At 46.9% G+C, this 17,827-nt stretch overlaps 1 protein-coding gene across 1 annotated transcript in view; it reads left to right on the forward strand.

Moving 5' to 3' along the window:
• LOC146816610 (cysteine-rich venom protein-like) overlaps positions 1–17,827 on the forward strand; it is a 738,882-nt gene that overhangs the window by 432,240 nt on the left and 288,815 nt on the right. The window contains exon 5 of the mRNA XM_085609142.1: positions 11,002–11,092. Coding sequence (XP_085465268.1) covers positions 11,002–11,092 — 91 coding nt within the window. The remainder of the gene's footprint in view (positions 1–11,001; positions 11,093–17,827) is intronic.

The raw sequence follows: 17,827 nt of genomic DNA on the forward strand, positions 1-17,827 counted from the left end.
TCATCTGCCCAGACAGATTTAAAATCACACACAGCTGGAGAAACTTTGATCTTCGATGACCGAAAGCTCCAAACTTACATCAAAAATCAACAGCAACAAGAAATGGTATCCTGATTTGATTGCTCAGGCAACCCTATCAGACATACCAGTTTACTTAACATCCCAATAGATAAGACTTAATGTTTTTCAATTTCATCCTGGTTTATGTACAATGCCTATATATGCAAGCTTGTCTTATGTATTGCATGCACTCACCCTCCTTAAGCCTATGTGTGCCATTTTCTGCAGCGTGACATTCTTTAATGTTCTCAACCCTTGTCTCACAGACACTCCTGCGTGCTCTTTCACTCATCCAACAATATGACTGCAAGTTTCTATGTCCCTATAATGTTCACTCTCCTACCCCAGGTGCTTTACCCACCTCCTTACACATACCCACACAAACACACCCTCACACTCCTGCCTACACTCCTATCAGACACACCCATCTCACCTACCCACATTCACACATACACAAACTCACACATACACACACACTCTGCCACACATCCATCCATACATGCATGCATAAGCTCACACATGCTTTCCCACCTACACTTATGTGGATATATGGACCTCACATAGATTAAAGGTAAATTGCAACATCCCAGCTAGATAAAGCCATTGCAAATCGGTACATCAAGCCTCCATCTGGCACGATCAATAACACAGCCACCGTCTCGCCACCCACATGGCATCATCTGCGAAAGGACAAATAAATAATGTTCAAATATTTTCAAATGTGTTCATCTGGTTCATTGCCCCACCTCAACCATGTTGAACTTGCCGCACTTGCTGTATTTGTTAACAACAGCTGGTTTCTCAATGCGTAATCATGGCAGGCCTTCTGTGACGACTTTTGTAATGCCTACCTTACATATTACCTTCCAGTTGATGCATGTAAGATATTAGGGCGGCACTACTAGGTAAACATAATCTCTCTAATTAACCAAACCTCTAATTAAATCTCTGATTAACAATGAGCTATAACATCGAACTACTTAACTAACCTATGATGTTGTATTCTCTGGTACGTTTGAAATGTTTTTGAAATGTTTGCAATGAGATGTGAAATTTTGTATAGTATCTGTTTGCTCACATATTTGCTCACATTAAATGTTTTGAAGAGTTTGTAATAAAATGTGAAATGTTTGTATAACATCTGTCTGCTCACATGTTTGCTCACATGTAACCTATGCAGACTAACAACCCAAATGTATCTCCCAGTCTTCTAATTTTTGCCAATATAGTTCTTAATAGCTGAAACATTTAGCCTTCCCACTTTGAATCCCTGTTGCTCCCTGTCCACCACCTCCCCTCAGCAGCTTTATTTCTCCCTCTGCCCTCTCGAGCTCTCAGAGGGCAGGTCCATGGCTTCCACTGCCCCACTTTCCATCTTGGGATGGGAAATTGGGTTCTCTAGTTATTCTATTTTCTCGCTTTTCTCCCTCCCCAGGGAATCCCAGGCCTAAGCATCCAAATCCATTCTTCTCCAAACACTGCATGATGTGCCGCAACCCATATTACACCATTCATGTCTTAGAACATACCATACTCCATCGATACCCCCACAGCATATATTACGTCAAATAACACTCCTAAGGTTCTTTCATTAAACATAAAAGGGCTAAATCGCCCTGTCAAAGGAAGGAAAATCATAGAATGTTGCAATAAAACTAAAGGCAATATCCTTTTACTCCAAGAGACCAGAATAGACAGCAATATTGCCCGCAACCTCCTAACAATTGGCACTCGCAATTGGCATGCTCCACTGACTCTGACAAGAAAAAGTTGTCACTGTTTTTGCCAGTTTGGCAGGCATTAAATTCATTAAAACCATACATGACACAGAGGCAGATAGGTCATTCCACAAATATTCAAACACAATCAGGAATTATTCACTGTCGACATCTATGTGCCCACCTCTGATTTCCCCTCATTTTGGGTCAACCTAAAACAAAGACTAAACGAAATTCCAAATGGGTCAAACATAATATTAGGAGGAGACTTTAACCTTCATATGGGCCTACTGTTAGACAGATTATCTGTCGGCAAACGCAGCCCATGAAAATCCCATAAACAAATGAAAAATCTGTGCTCTGCACATAACGTCACAGACATATGGAGGCTATTCTCCCCAAAGGTAGCAACTTAACTTTTTACTCCCACCCACATAGCTTCTACTCAAATTCAAATTCAAGGTACTTTATTTCCAAGAAATATATTCTTATAGGAATATTACACACATTTTCCTAAAAGGAAGAAAAAGAATGGCAAAGGACACAGTTATAATAATCTAAAACACAGTGCATTGTTATATAGTCTAAACTCACTCCTTCCTGCTCCAACCCCATAATTGAAACCATCATTATTTTGGACTACTCCTGTATTTCACAAGACATTACAATATCTAATGCCTAAAACCCAGATAAACTATGGTGCCTTAATGAGATGCTACTAAGTGGCCCAACTAATAGAGAAGAAATATGCTCTGCAATCGTAAACTACTTCAAAGAAAACGCCTCTTTTGGGATCGCTCCAGAAACGCTCTGGGAAGCCATGAAAGCAACAATCAGGGGTAGAATAATTAGCATCATGACCAATAAAAACAAGGCAGCTAACAAAAAACTTGAAGTACTAGAATCCAAAGCGAAGCAACTTGAACGTCTTCTAATCTCAAAACACTCCACCGCAACGATTAAAAATCTGAAAGCCCTAAAATTCCAATACAACAAACTAATAAGTGAGAGGGCTCACCTATGGCTGAACACTAATAAAACAAAAAAACAATTCAAATTCAACACAGCAGGGAGATTCCTAGCCAACTACCTAAAGGTCAAAAGCCAGAACTCCTTGATAACTGCAATTAAAGGAAAACAGAGACTGGGGCAAGAAACATAGCAAGCTGCTTTGCAGGCTAGTGTAAACAGCTATACAACCTCAATTGGTAACCAGATATTACAGATTGTGAAAATTACTTCGAAAACAAGAAACTTTCCTCAATTAAAGAGGCGAAGAGACCTCCTTAACAAACAATTTGAGACACAAAAAGTAGAGAATGCGATCAAAGGACTTAAAGTAAAGAAATGTCCGGGCCTGGCAGCTTCAAAAGGTCATTTTTACTAAACCTCCCTGCCACCTCTTCAACTATTATTCCTCCAAAGGCCAAACAGGTCCTATCTTCTCAGAGGTCATAATAACAGTCATCCACAAGGAAAACAAAGACACATTAGAACCCAAAGTTACAGGCCCATATCCTTACTCAATGTAGATTGTAAAATCTATGCAGAAATCCTAGCTACAAGACTGGAAAAATGGCTCCCCTTATTAATGCACGCATCCCAAATTGGTTTCATGAAGGGAAGCCTTGCTTCAAACAATTTGCTAATGTTCTAGAAAAAGCCTGCTTACTCCATTCTCCAGCGATTGTTATGGCCTTAGATGCTAAAAAGGCTTTTGATACAGTGTCTGAGCCTTTTCTAAGATCGGTGAGCCACAAATTCAACATAGGACCGACCTTTGAGCGGATGGTATTCATACTATATGACAAACTGTTGGCCAGAGCCAGGGTAAATAGATACTTATCTTGTTATATTGAAGCTATCCCAGGGTGCGAGGCAAGGCTGCCCCCTATCCACGTTACTCTTTCTCCCAGCCATTAAGCCCCTCATAACTGAATTACATAATAATACCATTTTCTTCTCCAAAGATAAAGACAAAGCAATACCCGAAATCCTAAACCTGATCAATGCCTAAGGTAAAGCTTTCGGATACACACAGAATACAGTAAAACAGAGGTCTTCCCCATAAACCCACTCAGCACACGTGTACTTCTTGGTAACTGTAACCTCAAATGGCAAAACCATCACCTAAAAATACCTATGCCTACAACTCTGTAAATTGAGGCCAACTCTCGCACTCCTTACAAAATACAAGATCTCATCAAGACATGGTTACCCAAACATATGACCTGGTGGGGTAGATTGGACTGCACCAAAATGCTAACAGCACCTCAGGTAAAAGTCATAATAAACATGTTCCTAATGCAACTCCAAAACCTTTTTAGGTTGAGCCTAGAGCCAGCGCGCATGCGCTGCGAGACTTGTTGTGGTGGAGTAGTAAATAGAAGCCCTGCCCACTCCCTGCCCATATTTGCAATTGGCTTGTGTCATTGTCCATCCTAAATTCTGGCTTCTAATTCGTAAAGTCCCTCCTTATTACTGACGTGTCTTCATTTATAACCTCCCATGGCGACTGGCCCCTTACACGGTGTCTGTTATTCTGTCTTGAAGCACTATTTTCTCTGTCGAGTTTCTCATACCGCAGGCACGAGTGCCAACACAACTCTCCCTCCCGTTCTCCGTGCCTTCTTCACCCACCATCCTGCCTTCTTTACACGCCACCCCCTGCCCTCCGTCCCATTGTCCGCGCCTTCCATTTCCGGGTCTCGCAGTATGGAGTTTCTATCCGGTGCCCAGTCACATGACACTTCCCTAATTTACACAATGACACAAGCATCCTGTGAAAACCAGCAGTGTAATATCGCAAAGCTTACATTCTTAGAAATGTGGATCTGATTTTTGTGGCAATGGCCTTTGCCTTAGTCTTGTTTGTTGCAGATGGAGGGTGTCTATGCGTTTTATTTTCGGGTGGTACAATGTGGGTGAGTGTTGGGTGACTCTGTCCGTACTTTCGTGATCCGTGCACGTGATGTGTGTCATCATGATTCTGTGCACTTTCTGGTTCTGTCTTTGCTGTAATGCCGTCTGCGGGGCTGGTTTGGAGTTTGCCATGTCCTGGATCAAGTGGGGCATCTGCATAAGCACATGACTGTGTGAGGTGTAATCATTTCGCCATATTGTACAGTGTTCTTTCATGTTTTTGTTCACCTTTTTAGCAGCTCTACTTTCTCCCTATACTGTGCCTGTCTGGCCTCAACGAGGCTACTTTGTATTTAATCCTTTGTATTATCTAAATGTTTCTATGTAGTCTCTACGGGAGGACGAGGTGTACTTCAGTGGAAAATCAATAAAGAAATGCATATAAAAAAAAAAGAAATGTGAATCTGAGTTTTATAGTAACTCTTTTGTACTACCAATTGGAGCAGTAATTTACAAGTTTGTGTGATGTAGAAAATTTGCTTGAAACGATAGCTCATCTGATGCTGTGGATGGTTTGTGGCATGGAACAGACTTTGCTGTCATGGGCAATACGTCTCTCGAAGGCAGACTCCAAACTTCAGATCATACGGTCTGGACGCGGTACTCGTTTGAATGATGAAAGGGGGCATTGCACTGTATTACTAGGAGTTTTCTGCACTAGTGCACTGTGCAGCGGAGATTTTTCTCCGCTTGCGATCGCGAACGGTAAGTTTGCGATCGCGAATGGTAAGTTCGCGAACGGTAATTTTGCGAGCGCAAGCTACCGCTCAGGTAGATTTTCTACCCGAGCGGCAGGAATACCATCACAAACTGCAGTTCGCACTGCACTCTGCAACTCGCAAACTACGCGCAGGCCAGCGTATTACTCCATTCACGTCACCAGACGACACTCAAGCGATTGATGAAAAGTGAAGAGCTGCGTTGGAAGTCTTTTCAGTGCTCAGCGTTCTGTACATGGAAGGCTGGGGGGCAGCTCAAATTCAAGGCATTATGAAATTGGATCGGGGTTCTCCTTTTATTTTGTTGATAGAAGTGCTATTAGGTGTAGTGAGACAACCCCAAAAGCTCTGAGAGAACTACGTATATAACCATCTATCGCCTGGAGCTGATAATTGGAGGGCAATAATTGCAGTTTCTTTTTCTTTTCCCTGTCAGTGCTCTCTGCGCGTGGCACAAAGGCAGAACTGCAGAGCCGGCACTTTATCGTTCAAAGGGAAATGACAAATAATAGAATCCCTAACAAAGTTGAAACCTTTTGAAACGCTTTGCATCACCAACTCCTCCTTGAAAGCATAAACTTACCCCCCCCCCCCCCCATGAAAAATAATGAAGGAATAAGTGAATTTCCAAGGCAGTAAATAAAGCAGAAAAACAAAATAGTTCACAGAAATTTGAGGGAAGCCGTTTCTCCATCTAAAAAGTAAACCCCTAAAGAACGAAAGTGTTAAATGTTCTCATGCACATTTCCTCAATACCAAAGCTTGATTACATGCTGAAAGTTAGGAATGCATGGACATCTAAATGTTGCATATATTTCCACATATACCTCTGAAGGATTTTGCCAATCTCTTAAAAGTCAGAAATATGTTTTAAGTCATAGGATGAAACTTAGTATGTCTAGATTTTCCTTTGTCAAGTGGCCCTATATTTTCAGGAGGATGCATGGTCATCATTAAGGGGTTGCCAGGTGCCACAGCTGTGAACCCTCATTTGCTCACTGCATCTACTGGCCCTGCCTTTGCTATCCCTTCCCTCAGGGGTGGATAAATCAGTGCCAAGAAGGCAGGGGAGTTGTTGTCCTCCTTGTTTATACTTGTTTAGGTCGAGCCTGGGCCTCAGATGTGCTGCTCTGCGAGGCATGCTGTATTGGAGTATTAAATTAAAGCCCCACCAACTCTCCACCTGTAGTTGGTATTGGCTTGTGTCATTGCCCTTCATAAATGCTGGCTTCTGATTCGTTAATAGGCTTGTTAGTCCCTCATTGGTACCACCTTGTCTTAATCTGAAACCTTACATGAGGACTGGCCCTTTTAATTCGGTTGTTACATGGTACATCTTTTTTTCTCCTACTGCAGGCACGACATGCTTTCCTACCATTCAGCGCTCCATGCTTGCTTTATTTTCCCATAGCAGCCCGGTACAACGGTGGCCGCTTCTTTGAATAGGCCTCACATTAACAGGAGTTTGAGCTATTGGCATTGAAAATGACAATGCCTTTCATTTATGTGTTAATTAGCAAAACATATAAATAAAAGACATTGTCATTTACAATGCCAATAGCTTAAACTCTTGCTATTGCGAGACCTATTGCATTGCAAATGCTTGTTTAAACTCCTCAACAACACTATCACTCAATTTATTTGGCGTAGTAAAAGGCCCAGAACTTCAACCAAAGTTCTCTTACTGGATAAAGAATAAGGTGGAGTCAATCTTCCCAGCTTCAGCAAACTTCAACTGGCATTTATACTCAGACAATCTCTACATTGGCAACAGTCGAAACCCCCCCCCCCTCAATCTGGGCAGATATCTATAGAGGACTCTTTCCACATTCACCCCCTATCTGCTATCGCAATTAAACACTTTAAACCCCTACACTCCTCAAATGTGATCAGAGACAGGATAACAGCAGTTAAACGCTGCTATGTATTGACAAAAATCAAATACTCCTCCTATGCCTCACTTTAGCAAAACCCACCAATAAAATTGACTGTTAAACTCTCCACTGGCACTCTTGGTCAGCACATAACATTTTGTAAATTAAGGATGTTGTTAATAGGACCAACCCAATCCCTTTCTCACACTTACAAACAGATTTTAACATACCTGACAAAGAATTCTACAACTTCCATTACCTAAAAGTTACGATTAACCAGAGCTAAGTCTTCCTGAGCCCACAAGTATTCTAATAAAACTAATCTTAATCGCATCTCAAGAAAACCAAACTTCTAAACTTTATAAAATCCTTCAGGAATACACTTGTAACACCTCACAAAAATCTCAAAAGAACTGGTCTGCCCCAGCCTCAAAGAAGGATTCACCCATCTAGATAAGTAAAACTGGTCTCCTAAATGGAAACATGTAACTAAGCTCAAAATCTCTCCCATAATCTCATAGTGTAAATATTGTCTGTTACACAGATCCTTCTGGACCCCGGACAAACACTTCAAACTAGGTTTAATAAACTCAGCCAAGTGTTGGAACTTTTTAACCAGAATAGGTGCACTCATTTTATTTTTCTGCCTGAGGCTCCACTCATAAAGGGAAGACATCAATAAAGCCATCAACAACATTTTCTGCTGTAAAGTGACTCTGGACCCAGTCCTCATATACGTAGGCCCCTGGATTGTTCATAATCCCCACTCCCACTTAAAAAAGCAGAACTCCTATTATTCAATTTACTACTTACATTAGGGGTCAAAAAGATCCTTTGTGATTGGAAAGACTTTAAATCAATTTCCTATCACACTTGGTGGACCTGGGTATACTTTCTCAGAAGCTCGGACAACACTATTCTCAACCAAAACTCTAATCACACCTGGTCCGGACAACGTTGCCTACCCCTGGATACCTATTTAGAGACCAACACCCGCCTTTATCCAGGCCATGACCCCTCCTCACTCCTACCCTCTTTTGCTATTGCTCTCACACTTTCCTCTCCTCTCCTCTCACACGGGAAGTGCATCACCACCAAAACATGGAAGCTAGCCACGACAGCTATATTACCCAATGAATTTCACAGATTTGTTCTTCAATGGCCAAACATTGTAATGAATTTTATCTATGCCTATTATTTATTGGCTTCTCATGTACAGTCAAAATACTGCTGTGCTTTTTACTTCTCGTATCTGTTTTTTGCATTTCTGTAATGTTTTTTTAATGAAAATGTTTAATAAAATGTGAAAAGAAAAACAACAGTTCATATTTGACCAGGACCTAGGCATGATTTTAGGCCTACCATGATGAATTGGTGGTGTGGCGCACTGAGGGCAGTATCAGTGCTTAACTTGAGCCGGTGGTAGTAGGAGAGACCCATCGGTACTCATTTTTTGGGAACAGCACTAATATTTTCTCATTAGACTTTGACTGAAAGCAGCAAAGGAAAACATGCAAAAGGGAAAGAAGGAGGAATAAAGAGTGAAAACTTTTCTAAAAGGAGACATTATGAACCCAAAAAGTAAGAAAAAGGGTCTTGAACTGTTTGGTGGTAGATTAAAGAGACATGAGGTGATATCAGGACTAGGCAACCTTTCTATTCAGCATGCTGACATTCAATAGCACTGACCAGAGACTTTTGAGCAAAACTGTGGGCCCTGGAAACATAATTTATACAAACTAAGCACAAGGTAGTCCTTGTCAAAGATTTTACCTTTTGAATTAGGAGAAAGCTTATTAATATTTGACTCAACACAGAGCAGCATCCAATGTTACTCCACTGTGTTACATTAGGGGGAGAGCACAGAACAGCACCAAATCTACTTAGATACTGCTTTCTTTTTCTCTCCCTCTATGCTGGCGCACTTTTTGCTGCTTTACACCACGTAGACTCCCTAGCACTACAGTGCAGATATTCCTGATCCCAGTCACTTTTCTAGGCATTTACCCACACAAATTTACAACCAGACTAGAACAGAGGGTACATTTCAGAGAGGGAAGTGTTGTTTAGTTGGGATGGTGCACCGTGGGGTCTTCCAGGGCCAGGAGAGGCTGTCATGGGTGGGGGAGCACTTGCAGTTCTCCTGTTATTGAAGAGGGGAGATGAGGGCCATGCTTCAAAAATTCCAGTAGCCACAGCATGTATGGGCCTGGGTCTAGAGTTTCTGTGCTTATCATTACCACATCTTTTTTTTGATGATTCATTAATTCTGGGTCTTAAAACACCAGATTTTTTATGGGTCTTTAAAGTCAAAGCAATAAATAAAGATGCCTTTAAAGTGTGTATTTATCTCATCACATTTGCTGGGCTTCAAAGACAGAGGTCAAGCGTCAAGTTATGGCTTCTCATAAAAGTGAATTATGTAACAGTCTTACTGTGGTAAGGACACGCTGTAGGATGTCATTTTTTGTAACACACAACAAAATTTTAATACCTGTAAATAAACTGTTTACATTCAGCAGTTAGGAAAGTAACAATGAAGCACTTTTTTTGTAATTCCGATGTGTGATGGAAGGAAAGATTTTCATAATAGGATCAAAACAAAACACAACATTTTAGTTTTTGATGACCAAAAGATAAATGTTTAGTGATTTTGCGATATTGTTTTATCAGTAAAACATTGTCTGTGCAAATCTACTGGCCATTTCAATGGGAAATATTCAGTCTGTAAATGACAGTGCGCAGACACACGATGCATTAGTTATAATAAAAAATCAACTTCCTCATGTCAACAGCAGGTAGGTGGGTCAATAAAATTTGGTGTTCTAAAAAGTGGTTAGTGGTTTTAAAAAGTCTGGGAACCACTGACCTGGAGAGTCAACCCACACCGCTAAGGGTACAGCAATGAGTCACTCTTATTCAAGGCCTTAGAGGAGTTGTCTGCTCCTTTCTGATGTGAAAGAATGGTGAGGTGAAAGGAAGGATGGTGCTTCAAATCTTCAAGATAGATTTATATGATATGGCAGTGAAAGTTTGATTTGTCATTGAGGTAAGTGAGAATTACAAAGAACTGAGTGTGTGCTGTGTTTACATGTACATGAAGTGTCTAACGATTGATTATATACATCATTTTGAATTGCTATTCTTCTTTGAATATTTTTACTCTGTCCACAAAGTGCTTGATAAGATGTCATATGGAACTATTGAACAAGAAATAATTGTATTGTAAATTAATTGTGCTACAGGACTAGAGTAGCTATCCTGATTAGAAAGACTAATTTCTTTTACTTGTCCATTTGATGGAAAAAAGTAGGCCTGGGTGGCAAATTCCGTTCCGCTCGCGTAATTTGCGTAATTTCGCGTTCCGCGGAGAACGCGAAATTGCTCAAAAGTCTGCTTTCCGCGATTTCGCGAAATTTTTGCTTGTTTGCGTTCTCAAAATGCATGTTTGCGAGATATTTCTCCTCGAGCACGCAAACAGCAATTGCGAACAGGAAAAAAGCATCGCGAACAAGCAATTCCGCGTGTTCGCGGAATTTCTGCGTGTTCGCGGAGGTTTTTTACCGTTTCGCGGAGATTTGCGTAACGCAATTACGCAAATTCCGCCCACCCCTAGAAAAAAGCCGTCCTGTTAAATATTCTGAATTTTTTTCACATGAAATACAACAACGGAATAACAATCACATTTGTATTTGTCTTTTTACTTAGACATGGAATGAAGACGCTGCAGGTATTTCAGAATTTTGGATTCGAAAATGCAACTTTAACCACAGTCCTGCCTCACAAAGGACAATTAATGGTATTGATGAAAATTGTTAAATATTAATTCACTATTAGAAAAACATACCTTCTGTCTGAGCTGCATTTCAACATCTAATCCATGCTAGCTCTACAGGTCTGTGTTGAATATACCACTATTCTGTCTGTTTTCCATTTGTATTAGGACCTCAAGTCCGCATCTCAACTTCTAAGCTTATGGTGTCAGGGAAGGAAAATAGGAGCTAGGTAGGATGGCCCCCAGTTTAAATTGAGATTTTGTATGAAACTTTTTTTGGACCTATCCAACCTGTTGCCAACACCATTAAGTGAACAGCAGGAAAAAACATCACTTTTAAAACCACCAAATAAACAAACACATACATAGATAATAACATATTAAGTTATGGGGATGCCTGCTACCAGGCCCTGCTGCCAACCACCCACTGTGCACAGGATTTGGCTTTACTTTTGAAAATAAAACATATATTGAGGAGCCTAGCGCGCAACCAAGATGGCCGCGTAGGTGCGAGGCTCCCGAGGACCTCCGCGACCTCCTGCATAAATCCTGACCATATCCTGTCCCAGACGAGGGGACTGTGTTCGTGAGACCGAGCTGAGGTGCCACCCGTTTTCCGTTTCCAAATCGGACCTCGGACACCGGCGGGAGCATCGATTGAGGTTTGCGGCCTTCTCCACGCCGGCCCCCCGGATTGGAGTTGTGGGGCGATCCGGAGACAAAGTGAACAACAGCGGCGGGTGAGGCTGGGCGACTCGCGTACCCCGCACTTTCACTTTCGCTTTCGCGCCCCCCTTGCTGCCAAGCGAGGTAGGGTCGCGGGGCGGCGTGCGGTGGTGTGGCTTCGTCGGGGTGCCCTGCCGGCCTGCCAGCTGTGATCCGCCCTTCGGAGCTGTGGTCGCCCCCCCCCGGAGCCCGTGAACTGGTTTGTCAGCCCCTTTCAAGGAGATTGGCACGATTTGGGGACTGGAGCCATGTCCACGAAGCAAGATGGCGACCGGGCAAAGGTGAAATCGACCCGCCGTGGCGCAGCCCATCAATCCAACAGCATGGACCGCTACACCCTCCAGAAGGGATCTCCAGAGGCGCCGCGTAGGTCCCCTGTGGGCCCGACTGATGCTCCTGCTCTGCCCGCGGATCTGACCCTCCGAGACGTCATGGGCGCCATCGCCGAGATGAAGGCCTCGGTGGACCAGCGCTTTGACACTCTGGCGCAGAAGATTGACTCGGTCCTCGTGGATGTGGGCCTGGTGAGGGCCGATCTGTCCAAGACGAATGACCGGGTCGACTCTTTGGCCCACACCACCTCGGGCCTCACAACGGACGTGGCGGCCCTCCAAAAGGAGGTGCGCCGACTTGGCCAGGCGAGCGCCCTGATGGATCGTCGACTGGAGGATTCCGAGGGTCGGGCCCGGAGGAACAATGTCCGCATTGTTGGGGTGCCGGAGGGACGTGAGGAGGAGGCGGCGGATCTGTTTGTGGAGGACCTGATCCTCACCCGTCTCCAGCCCCGGGGGCTGAGTAAACTCTTTGCGGTGGAACGTGCCCACAGGGTCCCCGGAGGAAGACCTAAGGCCGGAGCCCCTCCGAGGCCTCTCATTGCCCGGATCTTCAACTTTCGGGACAGAGACGCTATCCTGCAGACTTCTAGGCAACAAGGACCGGTCAGACTCGATAATGTGGACGTAAACTTCTATCCTGATTTTACTCCGGCGGTCCAGAAGCAGAGACTGAGTTTTCTCGGAGTCAAACGTCGCCTACGGGACCTGAACCTCAAGTATGCGATGCTTTTTCCAGCGAAGTTGAGGGTAGAGGTGGATGGCCGCACGCACTTTTTTGATCGTCCCGAGGCGGCCGGGGACTGGTTGGACACTTTGCCCGGGGATCGGGGCCGGGGGGGTGGGGGGGCGCGGTTGGTGGGGAGGGCTTGCCGGATCAGGACTGAGGGACTAACAGTAGGCCTTGCTCTGGACAACATTATTGTCATCATTGACTGATTGTGTAAGTTCCCCTCCCGTGGAGGTCGTACGGGGTCCCTTGGGGGCTTTCCCTCCTCCTCTGGGGGACTAGTTAGTTTTCTCATCTATGGGGCGACAGGCACACTGCACTTTGGGGGGGCTGTTTGGGCTCATGCAGGGGTGCAGGGAGGGGGGAGTTCTGTTGGGACGGGTGGGTTGGGGTGGGGTGTTGTTCGTTTTTACCGCAAGGCAAACCCTTTACTGTATTGGTGTTTTTGAGGTGCTCTCGGGGGGACGAATGATGGCTTCTGTATGTGATGGGGGGTAGGGACTTGACTTTGTTGTCTTGGAACGTCAATGGACTGGGGGATAGGATTAAGCGAGGTGTGGTCCTGCAGTATCTGAAACGAATCTCGCCAGATGTGGTCTTTTTGCAGGAGACACACCTTATTGGTAATTCCTTTTGTGCCATGAATCGGCATGGCTATCGTTTGGTGGCCCACTCGGGCTTCACGTCTGGCTCGCGGGGGGTGGGCATCATGGTTAAGAACTCGCTCCCGCTGGAAATAGACGAGTTGCGCCATGATGAGAGGGGACGCTACACTGCCTTGGTGGGGAGAATGGAGGGCAAAGTGGTTGTCTTTGTTTCAGTGTACGTCCCACCGGGGCTACAGTCTACCACTTTTGCGGACCTGGGGCGCCTCCTCCTTGACCTTCCGGGGGGGCTCCTGGTGGTTGGGGGGGATTTCAATGCGGTGGTTTCTGGGACTATGGATCGTCACCCCCCTAGGGACCTCCCCCGGGCGCAGGCGTGGCTGTCCGGCCTCTTAGATACATTGGGATTGGTGGACTGCTGGCGCTTAAAACATCCCACGCAGCTGCAATACACCTTCCATTCGGGTGCCCATGGTAGCCTCTCGCGGCTTGATCATATCCTTGTCCCTGCGGCCTATGCTGGGAGGGTGGGAGAGGTGCGCCATCTGGCGCGGGGTATTTCAGATCACTCCCCGCTCCTGTTGCACTTTGGTGTCCTCCCGAGGGGGGAGGGCAGGGTAGCTCCAATCAATGCCTGGTACCTGCGCGACCCCACCATTCGTGCTGACTTGATTAAATCCTTGCAGCGGTATCTTGAGGAGAATGTGGGGTCTGTCCCTTCGGCTATCTCCCTGTGGGAAGCCTTCAAGACAGTTCTTAGGGGGGAGGCCCTCTCCTTCATATCCCATGCCCGGAGGCGCGAGCAGGAGGAGGTGACCCGGGTGGAGGCCGAAATTACTGAATTAGAGGGTGATCTGGGGAGTGGGGTGACGGATGCTGCACTGCATGTTCTACACCTTAAGCAAGCGGCCTATAGGGCCCTCGTCACGGAGGCAGCCAGGGGCCTCAGTAGAGAGCAACAGGGGCGACTGTATGATGTGGGTGATAAGGCTGGTAAATTGATTGCGTGGTTGGATAAAAAGGAGAGAGCGAGTCGTGTGGTCCCGCTGATTGAGAGGATGGATGGTGTACGTGTCACCGAGCCAGAAGACATTGTCTCTTGCTTCGCGGATTATTTCCGCGAGGTGTATTCCCCGGTCTCTCCCTGCTCGGAGGCGGATTCCCATGCCCTGCTTCGAGATATCGCGCTGCCCTCCCTTTCGGTGGAGGACAGGGAGTCGTTGGATGCTGCTCCTACCTCGGACGAAATTGCCCTCGCCATACGCTCGGTCGCATCTGGCAAGGCCATGGGCCCGAACGGCATCCCTATCGAGTTGTATAAGCTGCGACCGGATGTACTGGCACCCCACCTCCGCGCGATGTTCCTGGCGGCCCACTCGCGGGGCTCCCTCCCGCCGGACCAACGTCTGGCTACAATCGTGGTGATCCACAAGGAGGGGAGACCCCGAGACCGGGTTACCTCCTATTGGCCTATCTCGCTCTTGAATGCGGAGCCCAAAATCCTTGCCAAGGTGCTCGCCAACCGGCTGGTCGGCGTGGTGGGCGATTTGGTCCACCAGGACCAGTCCGGCTTTATTCCCCATCGCAACACGGCCCGCAATCTGCGGCGCTTGCACGGGGTGCTCGCGCGTGTTCCGTTTGTGCGGGAGCCGGCCATCTTGGCGTCCTTAGACGCCACCATGGCGTTTGACACGCTCGAATGGCCATACATTTGGGCGATGCTGGCGAAATTTGGATTTGGACCGGGATTCATCAGCTGGGTCAAATTGTTGTACTCGGGCCCATTAGCGCAGGTGGTAGTGAATGGACGAGTCTCGGCCCCATTCGCGCTGGGACGGGGCACGCGACAGGGTTGCCCCTTGTCGCCGCTCCTGTTTGCATTGGCCTTGGAACCCCTGGCGGAGTGGCTGCGGTGGCACCCTTCCATCCGTGGTCTCCGTTGGACCCCCGAGTATGAGGACCGCGTGTCCCTCTACGCTGACGATATCCTTTTGTACCTAGCCTCCCCACGCAAATCACTGATTGTCCTGGTTGATGTCCTGCGCTCCTTTGGCCGTAACTCAGGCCTCGTCATCAACTGGGCTAAATCATGTGTCTATGTGCTTTCCGGGGAGGCTCCTGTCCTCCCGCGGGGCTGTCCGATCCAGATTGCCTCGCAGGGGTTTCGGTACCTGGGTGTCTATATCACGCTGGACCCGGAGGCCCGCTACGAGCGGAATTTGCTTCCCCCCCTCCAGCGCTTGAAGGAGGACGTCGCGCGCTGGCGGCGCCTGCCGCTTTCGCCGCTCGGCCGGGCGGCATTGTTTAAGATGATGTTGTTGCCGCGCTTCCTGTACGCTCTCCAGAACACTATGGACCTAGTCCCGGCGCGCTACTTCCGTGAGGTGGAGAGTCTACAGCGCCGCCTGTTCTGGGACGGGAGGCCGCGTATAGCCCTGGCGAAGTTGACGCTCCCGTGGTATGACGGGGGGATCGCCCTCCCGGACATTAAGCGGTATTACTGGGCCTCCCAGCTAGCTGCAATTAATCACGGCCTCTATGGGCCCGCCTTGAACCCGGCATTTGAAATGGACAAGATGCTCCTGCCCGGTGGCGACTACAATAGAGCGCTCTACTCTGGCGCGCCGGATCCCCGCTTGGCGGGGCCCACGCGTGTCATGGTGCGGGTGTGGCACGCGGCCAATGCAGCTATGGGGTGGAAGGACCGTTTGACCCGGGCGTCGCCGTTGTATGCGCCTCAGCGGTTGGGCTCCCTGTGGACCTCGAAGGGCTTCGAGAAGTGGGACATGATCGGCATCAGTAAAGTGGGGGACCTCTGGACGAGAGGGGGATTTAAAACATTCGAGACGCCGCAGGCGGAGTTTCAGCTGCAGGGCAGTGAATACTTTCGGTACTTGCAGGTCCGTCACGCGCTGGGCTCCGTCTTCCCAGACGTCGCCTCCATCCCGGAGTCTTCCCCCCTGGAGGATAGAGTGCTGGATGGCCACGTTCCGGACAGCACGATCTCCCTTATTTAAAAAAATTGATTAATGACCGCTCGGGCCTGCTGACCGGCCTCCGTGAGGCTTGGGTTGCCGACGGGCTGGAGTTGGACGACGAAGACTGGAGTTCCGCGGTGGCCTCTCCGAAGGAGGTGGCCATACCGGCTCGCCTTCGCTTCGTCCAGCTTAAGATACTCCACCGGGTTTACATGACGGGGCCAAGGCTTCTGCGTATGGGTTATGCTGAGGATGGGTTGTGTAAGCGTGGGTGTGGTGCTTTGGCGACTTTTTTGCATATTTTGTGGGAATGCCCGAAGGTGGAGCGATTCTGGCGTGGTGTGCATGAGGTCCTGCGACTGGTTACGCATGTCGCGCTGTTGCCTGAAGCGAGGAGATGCTTGCTGAATGTGTGGGAACCAACTGATTACTCGGTTCCGCAGACGCGATGGGTGACTCTGGGATATATGATAGCTAAGCGTGACATCGCTCAACTGTGGGGATCCCAGCGACCCCCGGCGGTGTCGGCCTGGAAAGAACACATGGATTGGTGCATGTTCCGAGAAAAGGTGGTGTATGTGGCGAGGGGTAAGCCTGGGGCGTGGGTGAAAGTATGGGGCCCCTGGAACGCCTACCGCGGGGGTATCTGCGAGCCACCACTGCTGCCTGCTGCCTCACCGGCTCCGTCCCCCTAGTTGACCCCCTCCCCCAGCCCCGGGCACAGAGTTCCCCCAGTCCTGGATTTGTTTCCCTTCCCCCTCTTTAGATTCCTGTGGATGGTCGGGGTCCCTCATTTGAGGAGCACGTGCGGTTACTTTCGATTGCGGGTTGCCTTGCGGGTGTGGTTTTTCTGTGTTGTTGTGTTTATATGAAATGAAACCGTATTGTGGGCTTAGAGTCATGTGGCCCACGTCATTGATACCTCCTGATTTACTTCTCTGCAACGCCAAGTGCCTTTTTGTACGTTTGTCAGGTGCTCCTGTCACTCTAGCGGCCGGCCGGAAGGTTGTAGGCCCATACTTGTATATACTTGGAATTGCAATAAACGGTTTCAAAAAAAAAAAATAAATAAATAAAAAAATAAAATAAAACATATTACTTTACGTTTAAAAAAAACCTAGGAATTCACTGAAACAAAACCAAGGTTAAAGTGACATTGAAGTTAGGTGAAATTCTCCAAGTCAAAGTAAAGTTTTAATGGAAAAAAAACAGTGTAATTCACCAGTTATAGTTATACCTAGTAACTATACCTTGTGCCCTAAGGTAACTATAAAATAAATTCCACCCTCGCCATGCACCGCTAATTACCTCCTATATTACATCACTCATGACATGTCCTATGACATAATTGATAATATCGCTGCATCATCTAAAATGACATCCTTGAT

Source organism: Triturus cristatus, chromosome 6 (assembly GCF_964204655.1).
Source record: "Triturus cristatus chromosome 6, aTriCri1.1, whole genome shotgun sequence".
In the NCBI taxonomy this organism is placed as follows: Eukaryota; Metazoa; Chordata; class Amphibia; order Caudata; family Salamandridae; genus Triturus; species Triturus cristatus.